At 35.4% G+C, this 20,403-nt stretch overlaps 1 protein-coding gene across 1 annotated transcript; it reads left to right on the plus strand.

Annotated features, from left to right (window-relative positions):
* Positions 1 to 61: 61 nt before the first annotated feature.
* On the plus strand, positions 62 to 9,303 carry LOC18437983 (SNF2 domain-containing protein / helicase domain-containing protein / zinc finger protein-like protein). The gene is made up of 9 exons (XM_011626477.3): positions 62 to 1,467; positions 2,831 to 2,902; positions 3,002 to 3,079; positions 3,213 to 4,104; positions 4,553 to 4,683; positions 5,380 to 5,601; positions 6,879 to 7,523; positions 8,056 to 8,265; positions 8,945 to 9,303. Exons 1-9 carry the CDS (start codon positions 286 to 288, stop codon positions 9,047 to 9,049), a joined length of 3,537 nt encoding a protein of 1,178 aa, XP_011624779.3. The 5' UTR covers positions 62 to 285; the 3' UTR covers positions 9,050 to 9,303.
* Positions 9,304 to 20,403: the final 11,100 nt, after the last annotated feature.

A 20,403-nucleotide genomic window follows, 5' to 3' on the forward strand; every position in this document is an offset into this window, starting at 1 on the left:
GTGTTGGATCAGATTACTCATGAGAGAGATGATCTGGACTGTGACAATGACAAGGGAATTGGAGAGACACCTTTGCTTCATCAGACATTAAAGCGGAGGCCTCGTTCTTTTATTTGGTTGACTGGGGAAACCAATGTCACAGAACCTTTTGTAAAGAATGAAACTGGGCCCCAGCTTTTTGATCAGCACAACAAGTCCATTCCTTCCATATCTGGTGATGTATCAGATCAGAATGCTCATAAGACTGATGGTATAAGCATTGATAATGATGAAGATATCAGACATATGGCTTCGCCTCATAAGACATCAGAGAGGAGCCCTACATTTTCTACTGGGGCAACTGGAGTAACTGATGTTTTAGAATCTTTTGCAAATGGTAAAAAAGGGCCTCAGCTTTTTTATCATCACAATGAGTCCAATCCCCCAATAGTTGGTGATAGATTGGATAATAATATCCGTTGGAGAGATGGTTTAGACATTGATAGTGAGAAGGACATCAATGTCATGCATTTGCCTTGGAAGACATTCAAGCAAACTCTTACTTTTTCTCGTCAGCCAACTGGGGCCACTAATGAGGCTGAACCTTCTGTAAATCATGAAACTGGGCCTCTGCTTTTTGGTTTTCGTAGCAATTCCAATTCTCCCAGAGTTGGTGACAAATCAAATCAGAAGATTTATCAGAATACCAATGAGAGAGATGGTTTAGACATTGACATTGAAGAGAAGAATAAAGACATGCCTATGCCTCAGCACGAATCAAAGAGAAGTCTCCCATTATCTCTTCAGCCATCAGTGGTGACTAAGGGCACCAAACGTTCTGTAAAAAATGAAACTGGGACTAAGATTTTTGATCATCGTAGCAATTCTGATCTTCTCATAGTCGGTAATAGATTAGATCAGAATACCCATAAGAGAGATGACTTGCACATTGACATTGATGAGGACATCAAAGAGATTACTTTGCCTCATCATATATCAAAGAGGAGCCTGCCATTATCTTTGCCGGCTGTGATCACTAATGATAAATCAGATCAGGATGCCCATAAAAGAGATTATTTTCACATTGTCATTGATGAGGATATCAAAGAGATGCCGTTGACTTTAAAGAGGAATCTTCCATCTTCTCTTCAACCGACTGTGGTAATGAATGGCACAAAAATTTCTGGAAAGAGTGACGCTGGACCTCGTCTTCTTGATCTACACGGCGGTAATAAATTGGATCAAACTGCCCATAAGAGGGATCGTTTGCACATTGACGTTGATAAAGATGTGAGTATCTGTGAAAGTGAGAGTAATTCAACTATCTTTGAAAATGCCAGTAATTCGAGACGCCTTCCTGCATATATGATGAATAGCAAGTCTATAACTGCCCCACAGTCAGCTGTTATTGGTGACTTTCGCCGTATTGGAACAGAAGAGAAGCCAAGGGAAGATGATGAGAGGCTTATTTTTCAAGCAGCATTGCAGGTAACACATTCTAGCGTGAACTGGTTATTTTAGTGCTTCATACAGCATTAGGATGCCTTTGGAAATTTTGCATTTTTTTTTTCTTCACTAGCAGTAGCTTGCGGTGCTTTAAACTGCTCAATACTTGGACAACCCTCTCCTGCCTGATCATTGAATTGGTGTCGTTCTTCGTTTCTTTTCTTTGAAATCATTCATGGGTTCCCATTGTTCATTTGGGGTTCTTAAGTTTTTTGAACTCATGGAAAATGTAAGTTGCTTCTTTATGATTGGCAAATGCCAAGTGTTGTATACAGAAAAGTGTTATATCTTGATATTTGTTTAGCTGTCTTTTCCTGATACTACTTTCAGGACATAACAAATTACTGGTTCTTTAGAATTGTTTTGGTGACTTGCTCGTGGTTGAGTAACTCTCTGTCGAAGGGAAGCATATTAATCAATTTCATTGAACATAAAAGTTGGGGCAAGGTAGTTTATGATGCACCTTAGGCTTAAGTCTTCGATCAGGATTCTTTTTCTTGTCTGCTAAATTATGACTTTTAAGGCCTCCTCAAAATTGACAATATTAATCCATACTACTGAAAGAAAACATGGGCGAGTCAACTCAGACTCCCGAGTCACCAGGACTTGGCAGCCTGCTGAGTCTGGAACAGCCCCCAACTTGGGGTATATTTTAAATTATTCACAAGTAATAAAATTCGTTTATAATTGATTCAATTTCGCTTAAAAGTGATTTATAGGTAGTTTTCTAATACTTTTTTTTTTATGTATGATATTGAATATTTCTTATGATTTTTCTATTGTTCATCATTATTTGTAGAATTTCTTAGAGAATCATATTTAACCAGTTTTCTATTTTTTTGAATTTTCAAATTTTTATATTCTTTTTATGTTGTTTATCATTTGTTTTTTCTTATTTTGACCTTTTCATATTTTTCCCAAAATTTTTGGATTTTTTGGCTCTTTGGAGGTCTCGGGTGACTCGACCCATATTCGCCTGAGTCACTTTGCTTGCCCAGGGGATGAGTTCCAAGCCTGAGCTATGATTGTTTTTCTTCCACTTAACTGTATTGAGAAATGTGTGCAAAATCTTGGCTATTTTTAATTTCTAAGTAGAAAAAATAATATAGGAATTCTGTGACAGATTATGTATTTCATCTCCAATATCTGCTGTCAGAGGTGTGCTACCACACAAGTTCGCCGAACAGCACAACTGTCTATCTCTTGCAGCATTGTGGTTGATTTATGATATTGTTAATAGATATATGTTTGATCTATGATACTGAAAATAATTGTGTTTTATTTATGATTCTAAAAATTGTCTATGTTTTTAACTTAAAATAGAAATAAATTTATGCTTTTTCAGGATCTTGCTCAGCCAAAACTTGAAGCTAATCTACCTGACGGTGTTTTGGCTGTTCCCCTTTTACTACATCAGGTAGGTATTTGCATTTAGAGAGAGAGCATGATGATCATAAGACAAGTTTAAGTGTTTCTCCATTGTAGTGAAAAAACATGACTTGCACTCTTAATGCAGAAAATCGCGTTGGCATGGATGGCGTTCAAGGAAACATCCAGTATTCACTGTTCAGGGGGGTTCCTGGCGGATGATCAGGTTATTAGCCTTGGCTAATTAAGTTCCTCTTTCTTTTATTGATATATTAAAGATCTTCTTTATTTGATATTTTCGTTTTCAATATTTGTTCTTTGACATTTTTAGCAAGACTTATACTCTTGTTATCTGACAGGGGCTTGGTAAGACTATTTCGGTCATTGCACTTATTCTCTATCAGAAGCGACCACCTGCTAAAACCACTGGTGATGAATTAACCCTTATTAAAAGTGAAGCTTTTAATTTGGATGAAGATGACGAATGTGTTGGGTTGGACAAAGCTAAACGACAAGGACAATCTGATGACCTGGACATAAAACCAACAGTCAAAGAGGAAGTCCATTCAAAATGCAAAGGGAGGCCAGCTGCTGGTACATTGGTTGTGTGCCCATCAAGTATTCTTCAACAGTGGGCTCAGGAGCTGAAAGATAAGGTTACTGATTCTGCGAGGCTTTCAGTTTTAATTTATTATGGAAGTTCCCGGACAAAGGATCCCTTTGAGCTAGCCAACTATGACGTGGTTCTCACAACATACTCCATCGTAAGTATGGAGGTGCCAAAGCAAGCTCTTGATGATGATGAAAATGATCAAAGAAATGGAGATCATTATGGATTGCATCCGAGTTTTTCTAAAAAGAGGAAAAAGCCTTCAAATGAAGGTATGAAAGGACAGAAAGATAGGAAAAAGGGAAGTAGTTCCTGCCTTGAACGAGATATCAGTCCACTTGCGAGGGTTAATTGGTTCCGGGTGGTCTTAGATGAAGCTCAAACTATTAAGAACCATAGAACTCAAGTTGCTAGAGCATGTTGGGGTCTTCGAGCTAAGAGAAGGTGGTGTTTATCAGGAACTCCTATGCAGAATTCAGTTACTGACCTTTTCAGCTACTTCAGATTCTTGAGATATGACCCATATGCTGTCTACAAGTCCTTTTGTTCTATGATAAGAGATAAAATATCCAAAAATGCAAATGATGGCTACAAGAAGCTTCAAGCAGTGTTGAGGACAATAATGTTGCGCCGAACAAAAGGTGACTAATTTGCATGTGATGCTCTTTTGTCCAAGTCTTTATAGGACTGTTGATTTTGTTATCATTGTTTTCTTTTCAGGAAATGTTTTATTTTTTTTTTGGAGAAGCTGCATGCCAATCTGCATTTTTTTTGAGGTTGTTTTGCTCTTAATCTTATCTTTCAGCTCCCTGCATAAATAAAGTAAAGAGATTCAGTGGTCTTCTGGTATCCCTAAAATTCTTTATTTGGTATACGTTCCACCATCTCTTCCCCTAAATTCCTGCACATTTGTTGGCTGTCCAAGACACTACATTGGTGGCATTATCATTGTTATCTGTCTCCGGTTTCAAATCAAATGTATTTATTTTGTATATCTTTAACCACATTGTATAAGGACTTCAAGTTGCTTTGGTATAATATTTGCATGGAGTTAGGGGTGTATTAATAATATTGATTCTTTCGGTGAAGGTACACTAATCGATGGGCGACCTATTATAAGCTTACCACCGAAGATCATTAATTTGAAGAAGGTAGATTTTTCTCCAGAGGAGCGCGACTTTTATTCCACACTAGAAGCTGACTCGCGCTCAAGATTCAAGGTATTTCTTCTTGTATTATGAGGATTTTGTGTGGCAAAGGTTGTCTGTTGTTTTTAACTTCTAAATCTAAGGGATATCTTGTTATCATCTAGTGTGATTTGATTAATGTTTTCTGACATGAGTCAAGACCTTTCTTAAGTATAAAAAGACCTTTGTTAACTTTTTTTATAATTCCATTCACAATTTTATATGTTTTGGTTTGGAATGACTCGTATGCCTTGTGCATTCCTTTAAAGTGTACCCTACTTGTTGCAACTATCTTAGTGTACATATTAATCTTTTGTGAAATATGGTTTAGTTCATTCAGGCCTAGTGGTTCATTTACCAAAATGTTGCGGTAATTCTACTGTCTTGCTTCTCTCCCTGCGAAACTTCCAGCTGCATGTGCTTGGTCAAACTTCTGTAAATACATAGGGATTTCAACCTTGATATCAGGAGATGCAAATCACACTTTAGGTCAGACTTTTGAATATTACATAATTGCTGCTGGAAAATTGAAATTTTTGGATTAGGATGGTAATAGAGCAGTGATCTATGTCAGTTTTTGTGGAAGTTCTTGATTGATTATGAACCTTATACTGCATACAATATTTTTTTAATTGTGTATTTTATAGTATTCTTTGGGCCTTATCTGTGAATGACATGTCTATGATTATTAGTTGGGTTTTCCTTTGGTGACTGATTTTATTATTTCAGGATTATGCGGCTGCTGGGACTGTGAATCAAAATTATGCAAATATTTTGCTGATGCTTTTGCGACTCCGTCAAGCTTGCGATCACCCTCTTCTTGTTAAAGGGGATCGCATTAAGAATGTTGGAAAGCCCTCTTTGGAGATGGCAAGGAAACTTCCAAGGGACAAGCAGATCAATCTATTGAAGTGCTTGGAAGCTTCATCTCCACTTTGTGGTGTCTGCAATGTATGTCCTCATATATTCTAATGACTTCTTCTTTCATGTGTTTGTGTATATATATTTATGCATGTATAACCTGCGATTTAGTTCAAGTGGAAGGCTCTAAAAGAGCAAGGGAAAGGCTTAAAAGGACATGGATATAATTAGTGAGAAAATATATGGTGACTTTTGGTAGTGGTTCTTGATAGAGAAGAATGGAGGAATAGGATTTATGTAGCCGACCCCAAATAATTGGGATAAGGCTTGGATGATGATGATGATATATAACCTAGTATTCATAGAATTCTGAATCCACTAGTCTCATGGGGAAAGAATCCCCAGCCCCATTTAGAATTTACTTCTCACGAAACCCTCTTGGGTTGTATACACGGTGAAAGATATCCGAGAACCTCCAGTAGGTTAATATGCTTAAATGTGTTTGATGCCCTGGCTGCTGCTGCTCCTTATGAAATCATCAGGCACCATAAGTAAAAAATCCTGCAAAACTTCCATGATCAAATCCACAATGAAATCCCAGGAAGCCTATAAAGTGTGGAATCATCACGGCCAAGAGCCTAATTCTAGTCTACCCTAGAACTGGCCTTGTAACTTAATCCAGGAAAAGCCTTTCAGTTCAGATCGTATTACTAGTAGGATTTTTTTTCTTCTTCCTGATTATGTGTTTCATCAGGAAGTTAGTCACTGAATGTCATTGAATTCTAGGAAACAAGCTAAATGCATGTGCATTTTAAAGGAATCATTTCTGATATAAATATCTTTAATCATCTGTTTTCCCCGCTTGGGTTTTATAATAGTATTTGAAGGTTGTAATGTCAAGAATTCCAATCCTACCCTGTCAACATTCAAACGAAAAGAAAGTATTGGAAGGTTGCATCTATTCTCAAGCGTACCAAGTGATCAGTTGAGCCTACCTACTCCCTCAACCTATCAGCTTTAGTAGCTGCCTTTGGAATAGATTGGAAGTGTAGGCGTCAAAGCCCTCGCTCGCAGGCTAGGGAAGGCTAGTCGTTCATTAACCAGTCCTTAAAGAGTGTGCCTACTCTGATGTGTATTATTTCTTGACAATTTTTTTCTTGTCATCATGGATGTTGTCTCTGTTGTGTACCTCGTTGCTTTTCTCGAGATTGTGTTGATGAAATTGCCACTTCGTGTTTTATTGTTGGCCAATAACTCTTGATGATGTTTGGGAATTAATTTCCATAAATGGAATGCAAAGATCGGAATAATGAGTCTGTTTCTACTCTTATGCTTCTGATATTAAAATTTGATTACTGCTGATGCAGGACCCACCTGAAGATGTGGTTATTACGACATGTGGCCATGTGTTCTGCAAGCAATGTGTATTTGAGAAACTTACAGGTGATGATAACCTGTGCCCTGCATCCGCCTGCAAGTGTCAACTTAGTGCTGATTCAATATTTTCTGGAGCTACTCTGAGAAGTTGCGTCTCAGATCATCAGCTTAGTGGTGGCAACTCAACCCATAGTATGGCCGAGTATTATGAAATTCAGAGTGAACAAAATACTACTTCCTCTAAGATAAATGCTGCTCTCGAGATTTTGTTATCACTCCAACAGGTGAACTCTGAAGACCGATCTGAGGCATGTGGTGAAACTTCTATAGAGAGCACAAGCGAAGCAATTGTGGAGTGTTCCTCTTCGAGTGCTTTTGGTGAAACAAGTTTGAATATACAGAGGAAACGGTGCAACGAGCTTTATACAGTACCAAGCAGCCAGCTTGCTAGAGTACCACGTAATCACCATGGTAGAGTGCCTGAGAAAGCTATTGTTTTCTCCCAATGGACTGGAATGCTAGACCTTCTCGAAATCCCATTGACAAATTTTTCAATACAGTATAGGAGACTTGATGGAACAATGTCTCTGGCTGCAAGGGACAGGGCTGTGAGAGACTTCAATAGCCTTCCAGAGGTTGGTTCAGTGCTTTTAGATTATGGGGTGCATTTTGCTGAGGACCCATGGGTCAAATTGAACACGCGTCAATCCATAGGAAACATGCTAGGGGGACTTTTAGGACCTGAAAATTTCAAATATTTTTTAATTCACCTTGTTATTAATTTCAGGAAAAAAAAAGATTTTGAGCTCTTAAAACTCTGGATCTTATTGTGAAAGGAATGAATGGTCCAAACTTGATGTAGGAGCAGGAATGGATTTGGAGCATTTATTTAGCTCCAAAACTTTTTAGAGATGAACAAATATCATATTTTTCAAAAAGAGATGAATAGATGTGATATTGAGAGTTTTGCATGGTTTTTGGCCCATGGGTCTACCTCCATGGTTCAACCTATATAGTATTGACCCATGTGTCATGTGTCATGGGTCTACCTCCATGGTCTACAAAGTTTTAGTGCTACAGTATTCTCACGCCTATTTTTCTTGTCTCTTGTTTTTTTTCTTGTCTTTTTTATTTATTAACTTATTAGAAATAATATTTTTATGATAGGTGACCGTTATGATTATGTCATTAAAAGCTGGAAACCTTGGTTTGAATATGGTTGCTGCCTGTCATGTCATTCTTTTGGATCTTTGGTGGAACCCAACAACTGAAGATCAAGCTGTTGACAGAGCCCACCGAATTGGGCAAACTCGTCCTGTGACTGTCTCCCGACTAACTGTAAAAGATACCGTTGAAGACCGGATATTGGATCTCCAGGTGAAGTTTTGAAAATTGTACCCTTTATATGAGTACTCTGTTTGTTGTTTTCATGTATGTAGTTTTTAAGATCAAAGTTTTATCATGTTCTTCAAATTGTTTGATATATTTCTTCCATATAATTGTTCTTAATAAACGAGGCATGGTTATCAAAAAGAAAAGGAAAAGAAAAAGAAAAAAAAAGTCAAAAGAAGTTGATTTTGTACGACTTCCAAAATGTCGGACTCAAATGCAATTTTAAGGATTTCTTTCTTCAGTAGTGGAATTTTTGTCTTTGCAAGATGAAAAGGACAAGAAGAAGAACTCTATTCATGTTAGAGAAAGAATTACCAAAAAACATTTAAGCGTTAAACCGGACCTTTCGTATGCTGGTCCTTATATCCAAGAGAATGGTGAACTTAGTTCATTTGGACAATCACCATCCATCAATGAAATCATGGAAGGAAGTGAAGAGTGGGACCGCTCACTATTCAGATTTTTATTCTATTTTGGTGGATCTCACTGTCTTTCATCCATCATTTCATTGGGTTTTTGATTTTGTGATATCCAAATGGACCATGAGTATACCAGAGTCCATAGGATCATAGTACATTTTCCCTTGAACATTACATGAGAAAAATTAAGATCTCTGATCTGTTATGCTATGTGTTCCCCTTCATATATCTGTCTTAATCCACAGGAAAAGAAAAGGAAAATGGTGGCTTCTGCCTTTGGTGAGGACCAAACAGGCAGCCATGCAACTCGGCTTACTGTTGAGGATTTAAGATACCTATTCATGGTTTGAAGGCTCGACTTCAAATCCCATATTGTCTGTGGTTCATACAAGATGCTCAAAGATGGAGAGGTGAATAGAATAGTGTAATAGCTTAGAGATTAGCTTTTGGTTCTTCGGGGCTGGCGAATTTTGTTTATATGATTAGACAGATGACCACCTCAAAGGCGTATCCCATTGTAAATATGCATGCATTCTCTCTGTTAAATTACCAAGGGAAAGCATTGTCCCTTTTTTTGAGTTAATGAAATGAATTTCAGGTCTAATCTATTTTGGAATTTTCCTTTCTCCCGTAAACATATTTCTAGATCTCCAGGTAGTATAGCCTCCTGGTTCTTTAGCTTTATCTCCTTCAACGGAAACATGGAATCGCTCTCCCCGTCTCTCTCTCTCTCACACGCACACGCACGCGATGTATTTCACAGGCACATCCCATGTGCTTTACAGTACTTCACACGTATACACACACCCCATGTACTTCACACCAGTGTAGGAAAAATCGAGCTGTTCATATTCAACCGCTCGGTTAGAATAGAATCGGCCATTGGCTGGTTTTGATTTCAGCCCGTTTTGGTGAACTTGTTGGGTATTTTAAAAGAACTTAAAAAAAATTATATAAAATTCTAAAAAGTAAGGGATTTTATTTGTAATGCATTTATAATTTTTTTATTATTTAGGCAAAGATTGGAAATTGTTTTGATTATAAATATTTTTTTATTTTTTATTTTTTGAAAAATTTCAAAAATAACTTTAGACACAAATCGATTATTAAAAATCTATTTTTCATTAATTTTCAATTTTATATGGACGTGCTTTGTTTAATCATGTTTTAAATATATTTTTTATATTTTATTAGATTTTTTTGTAATTTTTTAATTTTTTAAATATTTTTTTATTGTCCTTAGATTGATTGAATCCAAACTGGTTAGTACCGAATAACCGTTTCCGACCTATGTCCAGTTAACCATTTCGATTCGATGTTTCTTGTATTGCTTCACGCACAAACACCCCACATGTACTTCGCACACACACCGAGTACTTTGTACTCTTAAAACTTGAAGGTGAACGCCCTTTTGTTAGCGTCTTGGGCGTTTGGGAGCTTTCTCTGTCTATCAACACGCACAACCCATGAATTTTGTACTCTTTAAGTCTAAATGTCAACTACAAGTCCTGTCAATGTCCACTCGTGCCACGGAGAGTTCTCACCGTATTAAATTATCTTTCCCTCTCTTTTGGTTCTTTTCTCAAGAAGAAAGCTTATTGTTCCTGTTAGCTTAATATATTCAAAATGATCAAATAAAAGGGCGGAATTTCAGGCTGTGTTTCCTGCTACTTTTAGGAAGTTTCAAAGTTTTGAGTATTGCGAAAGATTTTTATCTTTCTAAAATACTTTTGGAAATTTCTCTTAATAATGGTTGATATTTGTGCTGCTTTTCCTAAATTAATATGTACGCATTGCTTTTGTTTGGTGTCCTTTTGACTGGAATATATATGTGATTTTATAATCCCATTTTGAACATGGTATAAACTCATTTCCACTTTTTAATTTCTTATTCTTTAGTTCTCCTTATATGCATATATTTTAATTTTCTTATTCAAGTTCCCTTTTAATATACTTAAAATTAAATCAGAAAGTTGAAAATCTCTTAACAAATCAGCTTGATAAATTACCAACAATTTGTGATTAATGAAAATAAAATATTTAAATAAAATAATTTTCAAAGGTTCTCCTAAATTATTGCTATATATATTTATATATAGGAAGAGATTATAAAATGCCTATGGGTGAAAATGAATAGTATTTTTGCCCACAGGCTCGACGCCATCCGATATTTTTGAATGCCGTGAATTAAAGACTGTCGCAGATATAGCATGTATTCAACGTTCATCACGGATATAGCATATCCGTGATGCGATTTTTTTCACACAAAATTGATGCAAAAAATATAGGGGGACCGTTATGGTGGTCTGTAGCGGTTTTTAGGCAAAACCATCACAGACATAGCATGTCCGTGATGGGAGCGAAACACTATAGCACTTCGCCTATAGGCGTTTTTAAGACATTTTTCGATAGTACTACAGTATTTCACCCCTATCACAAACATGTTATGTCTGTGACGGGTGTGCCTAAAAACCGCCACGGACCTACGGGAATCGTGGCAGCCGCCCTATATTTTTTACGTCAATTTTACATGAAACAAATTCCACCACGGATATGCTATATCTGTGACGGACTGCCACAGACATACTATGCCCGTGACAGTTGTCAATCCACGCTGTCTGAAAAAATCAGATGGTGCCGAGCCTATGGGCAAAAATACTATTTATTTTCGCCCATGGGCATTTTGTAGTCTTTTCCATATATACATATATATGTGTGTGTTTCTTGGAATGAACACTTGATAAGCTGTCGGATTGGACCTTGAATTACTAATTAAAAAAAAAGAAAGAGAAGAAAAAAGAAATAAATTTTTCTTAAAATAAAATCGTGGTGGATTCCTAGTGGAATGACAAAAATTATTGTCAAGGAACTGTTAGGGCGATAGGTTAGTGGACTATTAAATTTCGAAGTAACTCTTTAATTTGTAGCTTACTATTTCTTATCACGTTTATTTATTAATAATACATTTTATGGGCAAAACAAAAAAGATATCTTTTTGTAAACCATATTCTTATTTATTGATGCATCATCTTTAGGATATATTATTTTTCTTGCTGACTCCCGAATATATAAAATGAGGAGTGAATATGGGCGGTTCAACTTTAAAAAGGATAATAATCCAAAAAATGAAGTTCTTTTGTTAATGAGATGCATTTACCTCGTGCTAACGAAATTAGAACTTAAACTAAGAAATGGATGGATTGTGTTAGTTTATAGTCATGGTAGTGAAAGTCCAAAAAAGATTGGCCTTCACTAAATTTGAGATGTTCCTCTTTCTTATTTTGGGGGTCGACTCAAGCTACGGTCGCATACTCTTAGAACAATTTAGGCGTAGCCAAACTTTTGTCTTTTTACGTCTCGGGTTTAAGGTTTAGGGTTTAGAGTTTAAAGTGATCGTGACTAATATGCTCTCTTTATACATTTTGGAAAGAATGATTGTGATATAAATCAAAAGAAGTTTATTGCTTTTATGAGGACCAAAAGAGCACCTAAACTCATGAGAAAAGAAATATACCATTGCTTTCAAGAGAGCTGTTGCCCTTGGATGGGGACATGCAGTTGGCTAAACATGGTCGGAGTGGTTTCATAAGGTAATGGAAAAAATTTATATAAGGTATCAATTTTATATTATATGGGTAAGGTGGACATAAAAATTAAGTAGAAAAGGTTGTTTTTATGCTAGATAACGTTATTCTAATACATTATTTGGACCGTTTATTTTCAATATTTTTATGCGTTTATAGATTTGCTTGACCGTCACCATTTATAAAACTTTAAATTTCATAATTGGGGGGAATAATAGATTTTCATATCCTCACAAGACTATGCGGCACTAGAACTGCATTTTCGACAAAGTTTTGAGCTGCACCGTACTTCAATAATATAAAGTTGACACTTATATAAACTTTATCCTACTGTAATTCTTGATTCTTTGCCATTATAATTGTATTATCCACCTATATTGTCAATAAAGGTTTATGATCTTAACAAAAAAAAAAAAACAGATGGGGGGACATGGGTTTGGCCTTGGACAACTGACAAGTATGAGTTTGACACGTGTGCGGATTTAAGTAGCAATGATACGACCTTTGATGCATTACTGGGCCCCCACCACCAAGGTTGTGATGGAAATGATTGGTGACAAACATGCTCTCTCACGATTGAATTGGTCCCCATCTAAATAAAAGTTTTGGCATTTAAGTAAGAGCATGTATACGATGCTCCCTCTGGAGCGTACCTTCCTTCTACTCCCTCAGTTAGAGAGGATTTTTTCAATAATCTAAAATTTTGGGAATCGATTAAGAATTACTATACGTTTTGTTGTCACTTAAATATCATCATCTAAAAATTGGTTGGTCCCTATTCAACTTGAAATAGTATTGTTTTCAACTATATAGACGGTACAATTAATAAATTCTTTTTTATTGAGGTTAGTGTATGGGTTGAAGATGTTATATCTTCAAATTTGGAATCCTAAAATTAATTATAAGTAGGGTTCCACTTAAGGAGTAAATGAACATTATACTCTCGAAAGAGTAGAATATATTTATTTCGTCAAGAGAAAAGGGAAATTCGCATGTGTGAAGAGATTATATTTTCCATAGAACAAAATGCATGCTTGTTTTCTCTTGCAAAATTCTAGCTAGTAGTATTTTTGGGACTCTAAATTCTAGGGATGGCCAAGACCAACTTAGACCAAAAAATCTTTGATACACACCTTGAAAGTGCATGAAAAAAATATCATGCCTTATGATTATACATAGATTGTGCATATTCAAAATCTTTTTTCTCTCAAATAATTATATGATATTGGAAAGTGGATCCCAGAAGGGTTGGTAATGGGCCAGGCAGCCCTGTTCGGCCTTAAAAAAACTAGGGCTTGGGCCACAAAATATGGCTTTCAAAGCTGGGCCTAGACTGACCTAGAATTCTTCCCCCCCCCCCCCCCCCCCCCCCCCCCCCCCCCCCCTTCCCCTCCCCTTGTCTTCCTATTTGTTTTCTTGTCTTCCTATTTTTTTTCTTTTGACAGGGCCAGAGCCTCTTCAGCCCGGTCTTCCCTAAAGCGACTAGGGCTAGGGCACCCACCCTAGATCCAAAAAATTTAGTACCATAAAAATCCACCAAGGTAGGCCATTTGTCTGAGGGAGCAAATGTACACTGTACATCAAACAAACTAAATGTGGAATATGAGAGAAGGAATGCTATTATTTTAACGGTTTAACCTCTTTTGACCTGACAAAAAAGCAATATGAACAAGTACCAAAAGATGGTGAATGTGCTTATAAATCCCTAATTTTTAAATGGCCCTTTATGGACTTTGAAGATACAGGAAACATGGGCTTTACATTGATTAAAAATAGTATAAATCTTTTCAGGTGTCGCATGATGCCTCCCATTGAGTGTGGGAGGAACCAAGGATGAGTGTGAAGAGCCTAGATTTTGTCATGTTGGATTGGACGATCTAGATTTAGCACATCTCTTGTCACTTAATTTCATATTAGAATACTAGGGTGCTTGTGGCATTTTTCACACACGCTAAATGGTCTTATTTTATACTTTCTTACTCATTAAGGAAAGACTAGGGTTCGTATGAGGTGCCCACCTTATACTCTATTATTAACTAAACTTTACCGGAAGATATAGTTTCAATTTCAAAAACTTTATCATGGCTTGAAATTTTATGTTCAACCTTAATTATACCCACATCTCTAAACTTTGCCGGAAGATATAGTTTCAATTTCGAAAACTTTACGATGGCCTGAAATTTTATGTTTAATCCTAATTATGAAATTTAAATTTTAAAAAAGAAACACTTGAAAATCTAGAAACATAAATTCTAGATAACTTGCTACATGATCCACTATTTTTAGGACTTGAAATTTTGTTTTTTATATTAAGATATTTCGATGTCAACAATGATCAATTGAAATATTTTCTAATTTCAGAACACCCCTTTCTAACCTTATATAAATTTTTCCTTAAGGAAATAAGTTTACCTATTGACAATATACGATGTAGGGCATAAATTCAATTCCAATGCACCTAACAGCCACCAGATATAAGAAATTTTAATTTTAATGTTTTATAAATCATTTTGACCTTATTTTTTGGCAGAAATGTGCCTTAACATAGGTGAAAAAAAAAGTTGCTAAAAAAAAATGACCTTCTGACTCTCTATCCAAATTAGTAAACCTGAGCTATCCAGCCTATACTGTAGCATAGACCCATTGGCCAATAAATTCCACTCTCATTTTTAAATGAGGGTAGACGAAATCACTGTTCATTTTTACTTATAGGCGTTTTATAGTATCTTCATATATATATATATATATATATATAAAACACCAAAAATTTAAAGAAGAAACGAGTACAAAAAGGGAAAGAAAATGAGGAGAATTCAAATGGAGGAAACGGTGATGTGGCTCTTGATCTAACGCTTGGATCTTGTTTGTCTCCATAATGACCATTTAGCTTTAGGAAACGTTTATATAGAGCCAAGGCTCTAAACAATCAAATTTGAGCCTACCTCAAAAGTTTATCTAGAAGAGGTTGTTTTGATGTTCAAATATCCTCAAATTGATCATCTCAACATCAAGTTACATAGACACGAGAAAAAAAAGGATTCAAGCTTTGGAAGTAGTGTATTTTGTAATACATTTTTGGACCGTCAATTTTCAAGAATTTCAAGTTTTCGTAGATATGTTGATTGACACTCCTTTTGAAGCTTTAAACTTTATAAATAAAGATAAAAATATATTTTAAAGCTATCAAAATGATTTTCAATATTGAAATCACATTTCTCGATACTATTTGAAGGTAGGCTCTAATTGATTGCTTAGAGCCTAGGCTCTATACAAACTGCACCCTTTGACTTTTTCAATGTTTTTTTTTTGGTAAAAACTTTATATAAGGTTGATAATGATAGTGTAGAATTAAAGTGCACTTCATAAATCCATCGGGAAAAGCTCGTTTGATGTTGGAAAAAAGTCTAATTGATCACTTTGTATAGATATTAAAAAATAAAAATCAAGTCGAAAAAGTAGTATTTCTTGCAATACATTATTTGGACTGTCTATTTTCAAGATTTTCATATTTGTATAATTTTGCTTGATTTGAACCATTTTTGGAGTTTGAAATTTTATAATTAGAGATAAAAATATATTTTAAGGTCATCTAAAAAAACTTCGACACCAAAATTGTATCTTATGACAAAATTTGAAAATGTGCCTTGTTTAAAGTTGTAACCTTATACAAGCCACACGTGTTTTATTTTTTTTTAAAGTACTAAACTCTACCACATAACCTTTTTCTTTAACTTTAAAAAAAAAAATAGATGTTAAAAGCCAGCACTTCCTGTAGCATTTCATTTTAGAGAAGGCTATTTTTTGTCATTTGGTTTTAGAGATCGTGATGATGAAACGGCCTTGTAAAAACATGGGTTGATAGATCAACATTTGCAAGACGTGGTGATGAGTAACATGGGTTTGAAGAGGTCAATGTTATGATTTCCTTTTTTTTTTATGCATGGAGCACTGAAAAGCTCAGTTTGATTTTCTAAAATAAGGAACATAAACCAGTGTTCTAAAAATCGAAACTCGGGGCTTGCCAGAATGGCCTTGGATCAGTGTGTTCTTGAGTTTATGAACAAAATTTCGGGCCTCATATAGAATAGAATTTTCCCCTTTAATTTTAATTTCTTTGGTTAAAAATGATTGGTCTGATTTTTGCCTTGCCTGGCTTGAACAAAGTCATATTTTAATTTCTTTGGTTAAAAATGATTGCTCGGACTTTGGCCTCGCTTAGCGAATTCTGAGCCCATTTTTTAAACATTGGTAAACCATTAAAAGTCAATTTCTTTGGCTTAATTAAAAAAAAAAAGCAAAAAAAGAGTCCTTGAAGTCCTGGTCCTTTTCTATTTGTTGTTCTATTTCTTTAAATTCCAGATAACAAATAAAAGCTTACAGACCCCAAAAAGGAGGTAAGCCCTAACATTTGACTTAAGGGAAACTATCATTGTATCCCATCTTTGAAGTTTGGAGATCTCTCTCTCTAGTCTGTACATAAAATTGAAATGATGTCGTGCTCACCTAGGAACAAAATGTACAAATTGCTCGGTAAGGCAAATTCCTAGCTAGGATTATTGCCACCCAAAGTCTGCAGAAGTGACCTAATCTAGTGACCAATTTTTTTTTTTTGTTTTTTAAAAAAAACATTAAAACTATAATTTGGATTTACAGAAAAAAAAAAAAACATGCATCAATTGCACATGTACAAATTTTCAATAGTCAAATCTAAGTGTTTAGGAACTCAAAAATCAAATTTTTTTGAAAACTGCATCAGCGATTTTAAAGAAACTCATTTAGGATATGGCAAAGCGGACTGCATAAACTCATATCGATAAAACATCCAAGTCGGCTTTTTGCCCAAGGGAGCAAGTGTACAATTTGCTCTCACAAGAGCACAATATCCTCCCTATTTTACTTTTATGTTTTCTAAAACAACATAGTAATAGAGCAATGATTACATGCAAACCGTTGTATAGTAATATGATGTAACAATCCTGAAAAACCATTTTATGGATATTTGTTTGATTCAAATTTTGAAATATACACTCTTTTCATTCTAATGAACAACCACAAAAAAAAAAAGAAACAATTGAAAACACAACCTAGAAAGTATTTTTTTAGCCCAATTAACATAAACCATTCATTTTAGTGAGATGCCTAGATCTAGGACTTAAAAGGAATTTTTTTCATTTCCAAATTTTTGGATGGTTTTATTATCATTAGATGAACAATGTTGAAAAAGAAAAAAATGACTTAAGCTAAGATCTTGAAATGCACAAAATGAATGGTCTAGATTCGTTTTTGGAGGGGATTCATATTGACCATAGTTAGGGTTCAAATTGAACTTTTGTTTTTTGGGGGATTGATTATTGAGATAAAGAGAGTGTGTGTGTAAATTTGAGGTCATACAAATACCACAAACATGGTTTTCTAGAAGTGTCTTTGCATCATATTATGATACAACCGTTGTATTGGATCATTGCTCCATAGTAATATTTATAAAAAAAAGTTCATATAACAATCAAAACCTAAAAAATTCATTAGAAGAGGTTGTTTCGATGCCCAAAAACCCTTCAATCGATCTTATGAAACCTCAAGATTTATGGACATGAGAAAAACTGGAGTTCAAGTATTGAAATATTGCATATTGTAATACATTTTTTAGACCGTCAATTTTCAAAATTTTCAAGTGTTTATAGATCTGTTCAATATTCACTATTTTTAAAATTTTAAATTTTATAATTAGAGATGAAAATGAATTTTTAGGCCATCACGAGATTTTCAATACCGAAACAACTTTCCATACTACTTAAAGGTGCGCCTACTTTGATTGTTTAGGGGTCAAGCCTTATACAAACCACACCCAATATTTATCGACCAAAGGAAAGGCTTAACCATTCCATATCCAAAAAGAAAAGATGAAGAACAGTCAAAATTCCTAAGAAAAAGCATAAAAAAGCCCTTTACTTGGGAACTAGAGCACCATAAGCTTGGGAAATGAGAGCAAAACCCTAAAAACCAATGGAGAAAGGGAATCCATTGGCCCCCACCCAGCCCCCAACTTTGATCATGGCTTACCCTTTTCTCCTCAAAATGGGAGCACACTGCCCTACCATTCTCTCAAGTTTGGGCCCTCTTTGGTGGACCCTCTGTCACATGAGTTAGCAAGGGTTACTATGGTACTTTTGCTTTGTTGGACCTTTAAGAGCTATCTTTTGGGTGAAAGAGGGGTATCTATCTACTCTCTCGCTTTAACCCTTTCAATCAAATTCAAAGTAGACAGGTTCAAACCATGACTTTTGCAAAGGCATTCCGGGCTTCGTGCTCACATGACTAGCTATTTACCCTAAGGTAATGGTAGAGAGAGAAAGAGAAAGATATACGGTCTGTTAGTCCCTTTGGTTCTAGGTCCACAAGGTTGGTGAGGCACCCAAAGGTTTATTAAAGTTAATCAAGGGAACTCGTAGTCTTTTGGGATCATCGAGGTATATACATGCTCTCTCTCTCTCATTAAAGTTAGGAAACGGTTTATATAAGGTTGAGGCCTTAAATAATCAAACCAAGGCGCACATTAAAAATTCACTAGAAGAAGTTTCTATGCTGTAAAACCTCAAATCCGATCATCTCGATCTTGAGATTCATGGACGTAAAAAAAAAATGAACTTTTAGTCTTAGAAAATAATGTATCTTGTAAGACATTATCTAGACTGTCAATTTTCAAGATTTTCAAGACCTGTTTTATCTATATTATTTTTGAAGCTTTAAATTTTATAATCAGAGATGAAAATAAATGTTTAGATCAGCATAAAGGTTTTTTGTACTGATACGACATCCTTTACCACTATTTGAAGGTGCGCGTTATTCTGATTGTTTAGGGCCTCAGCCTTATACAGACCACACCCTTAAAGCTAATGAAGGGAACTCGCAGTCTTTTGGGATCATTGAGGTATATACATGTTTCTCTCTCTAAAAAATGAAAAACCAAAGGTTCATTAAAGTGAATGAAGGGGTACTCGTGATCTTCTGGGATCATTGAGGTATATACATGTTCTCTCTCTTCTTTCTAGATAGAGAGAGAAGATTTGCATGTTTGAGATTCCCACGAGGCAAGAGAACCAGTCATCGATGCTCTAAAAGTTGAAAATCATGGTTGCACCAAGGCTTGGTTGTCGAGCATATGAGTACCTCGTGCCTGCTCATCATTTACTCCTGCATGACCACGACAAATTTTTTTTTTGCTTTAATCATGCACTCGGATAAGCATCACCTATCTCTCTCTCTCTCTCTCTCTTGTGACCACCATTCACATAGTGCTCTACATTCATCACCATTCATTTATAATCATGGACCACGCTGTCTCCACTTCCTTTCATGTACATGGCCATCTCTCTCTCTCTCTCTCTTGTGACCACCATTCACAGTTCTCTTTAGTCTCCACTATTCATGTTCATAATCATGGTCCTCTCTCTCTCATGTATATGGCCGTGACTCTTCTCTCGTTACCACCTTTCATCTAAGCCTGTGGTTTGTATGACGTTGCAATTTTAAGTAATCAAATTAAGGCGCATCTTCAAATTTTATTATAAATATAATTTTAGTGTCAAATATTTTTAGGATGGTTTGAAAATCTATTTTCATCTCCAATTTTAAAATTTTAAATAGTTCAAATCAAGTAGATTTATAAACACTTGAAATTCTTGAAAATGAACAAGTCCAGAGAATGTGTTGTGAGATAAACTATCTTCAGAACTCGAAATCTTTTTTTCTCGATATCGAGATGATCAATTAGAGGGTTTTCCAACATCAAAACAACGTTTTATAATAGCTTTTTGAGATACACCTTAATTCTACAATTTAAAGCTGCAACCTTATATAAACTTTTTTTCTTTCATATAAATAATAATAATAATGCTCTCTCACTCTTTCTCTCTCTCTAAGTGTTTTCTACCTTTCATGTCAATAACATATCTTAGAGATAGACAAGGATTCATCTTTTCAAGGGTCTGGATATGACAGAGCAGTACAACGAAACTAAGTCCAAAGAAAACATAGTAAAGCTGCTGATATTCAAAAAAGTAATAAAAAAACTGTAAAGCTTCCTTGATCGTAATAGCAGGAGAATCAGAGTCAGAATTCCT

Source organism: Amborella trichopoda, chromosome 9 (genome assembly GCF_054954075.1).
Source record: "Amborella trichopoda isolate Santa Cruz 75 chromosome 9, AtrichopodaSantaCruz75HAP2 v2.0, whole genome shotgun sequence".
NCBI classification, from domain to species: domain Eukaryota; kingdom Viridiplantae; phylum Streptophyta; class Magnoliopsida; order Amborellales; family Amborellaceae; genus Amborella; species Amborella trichopoda.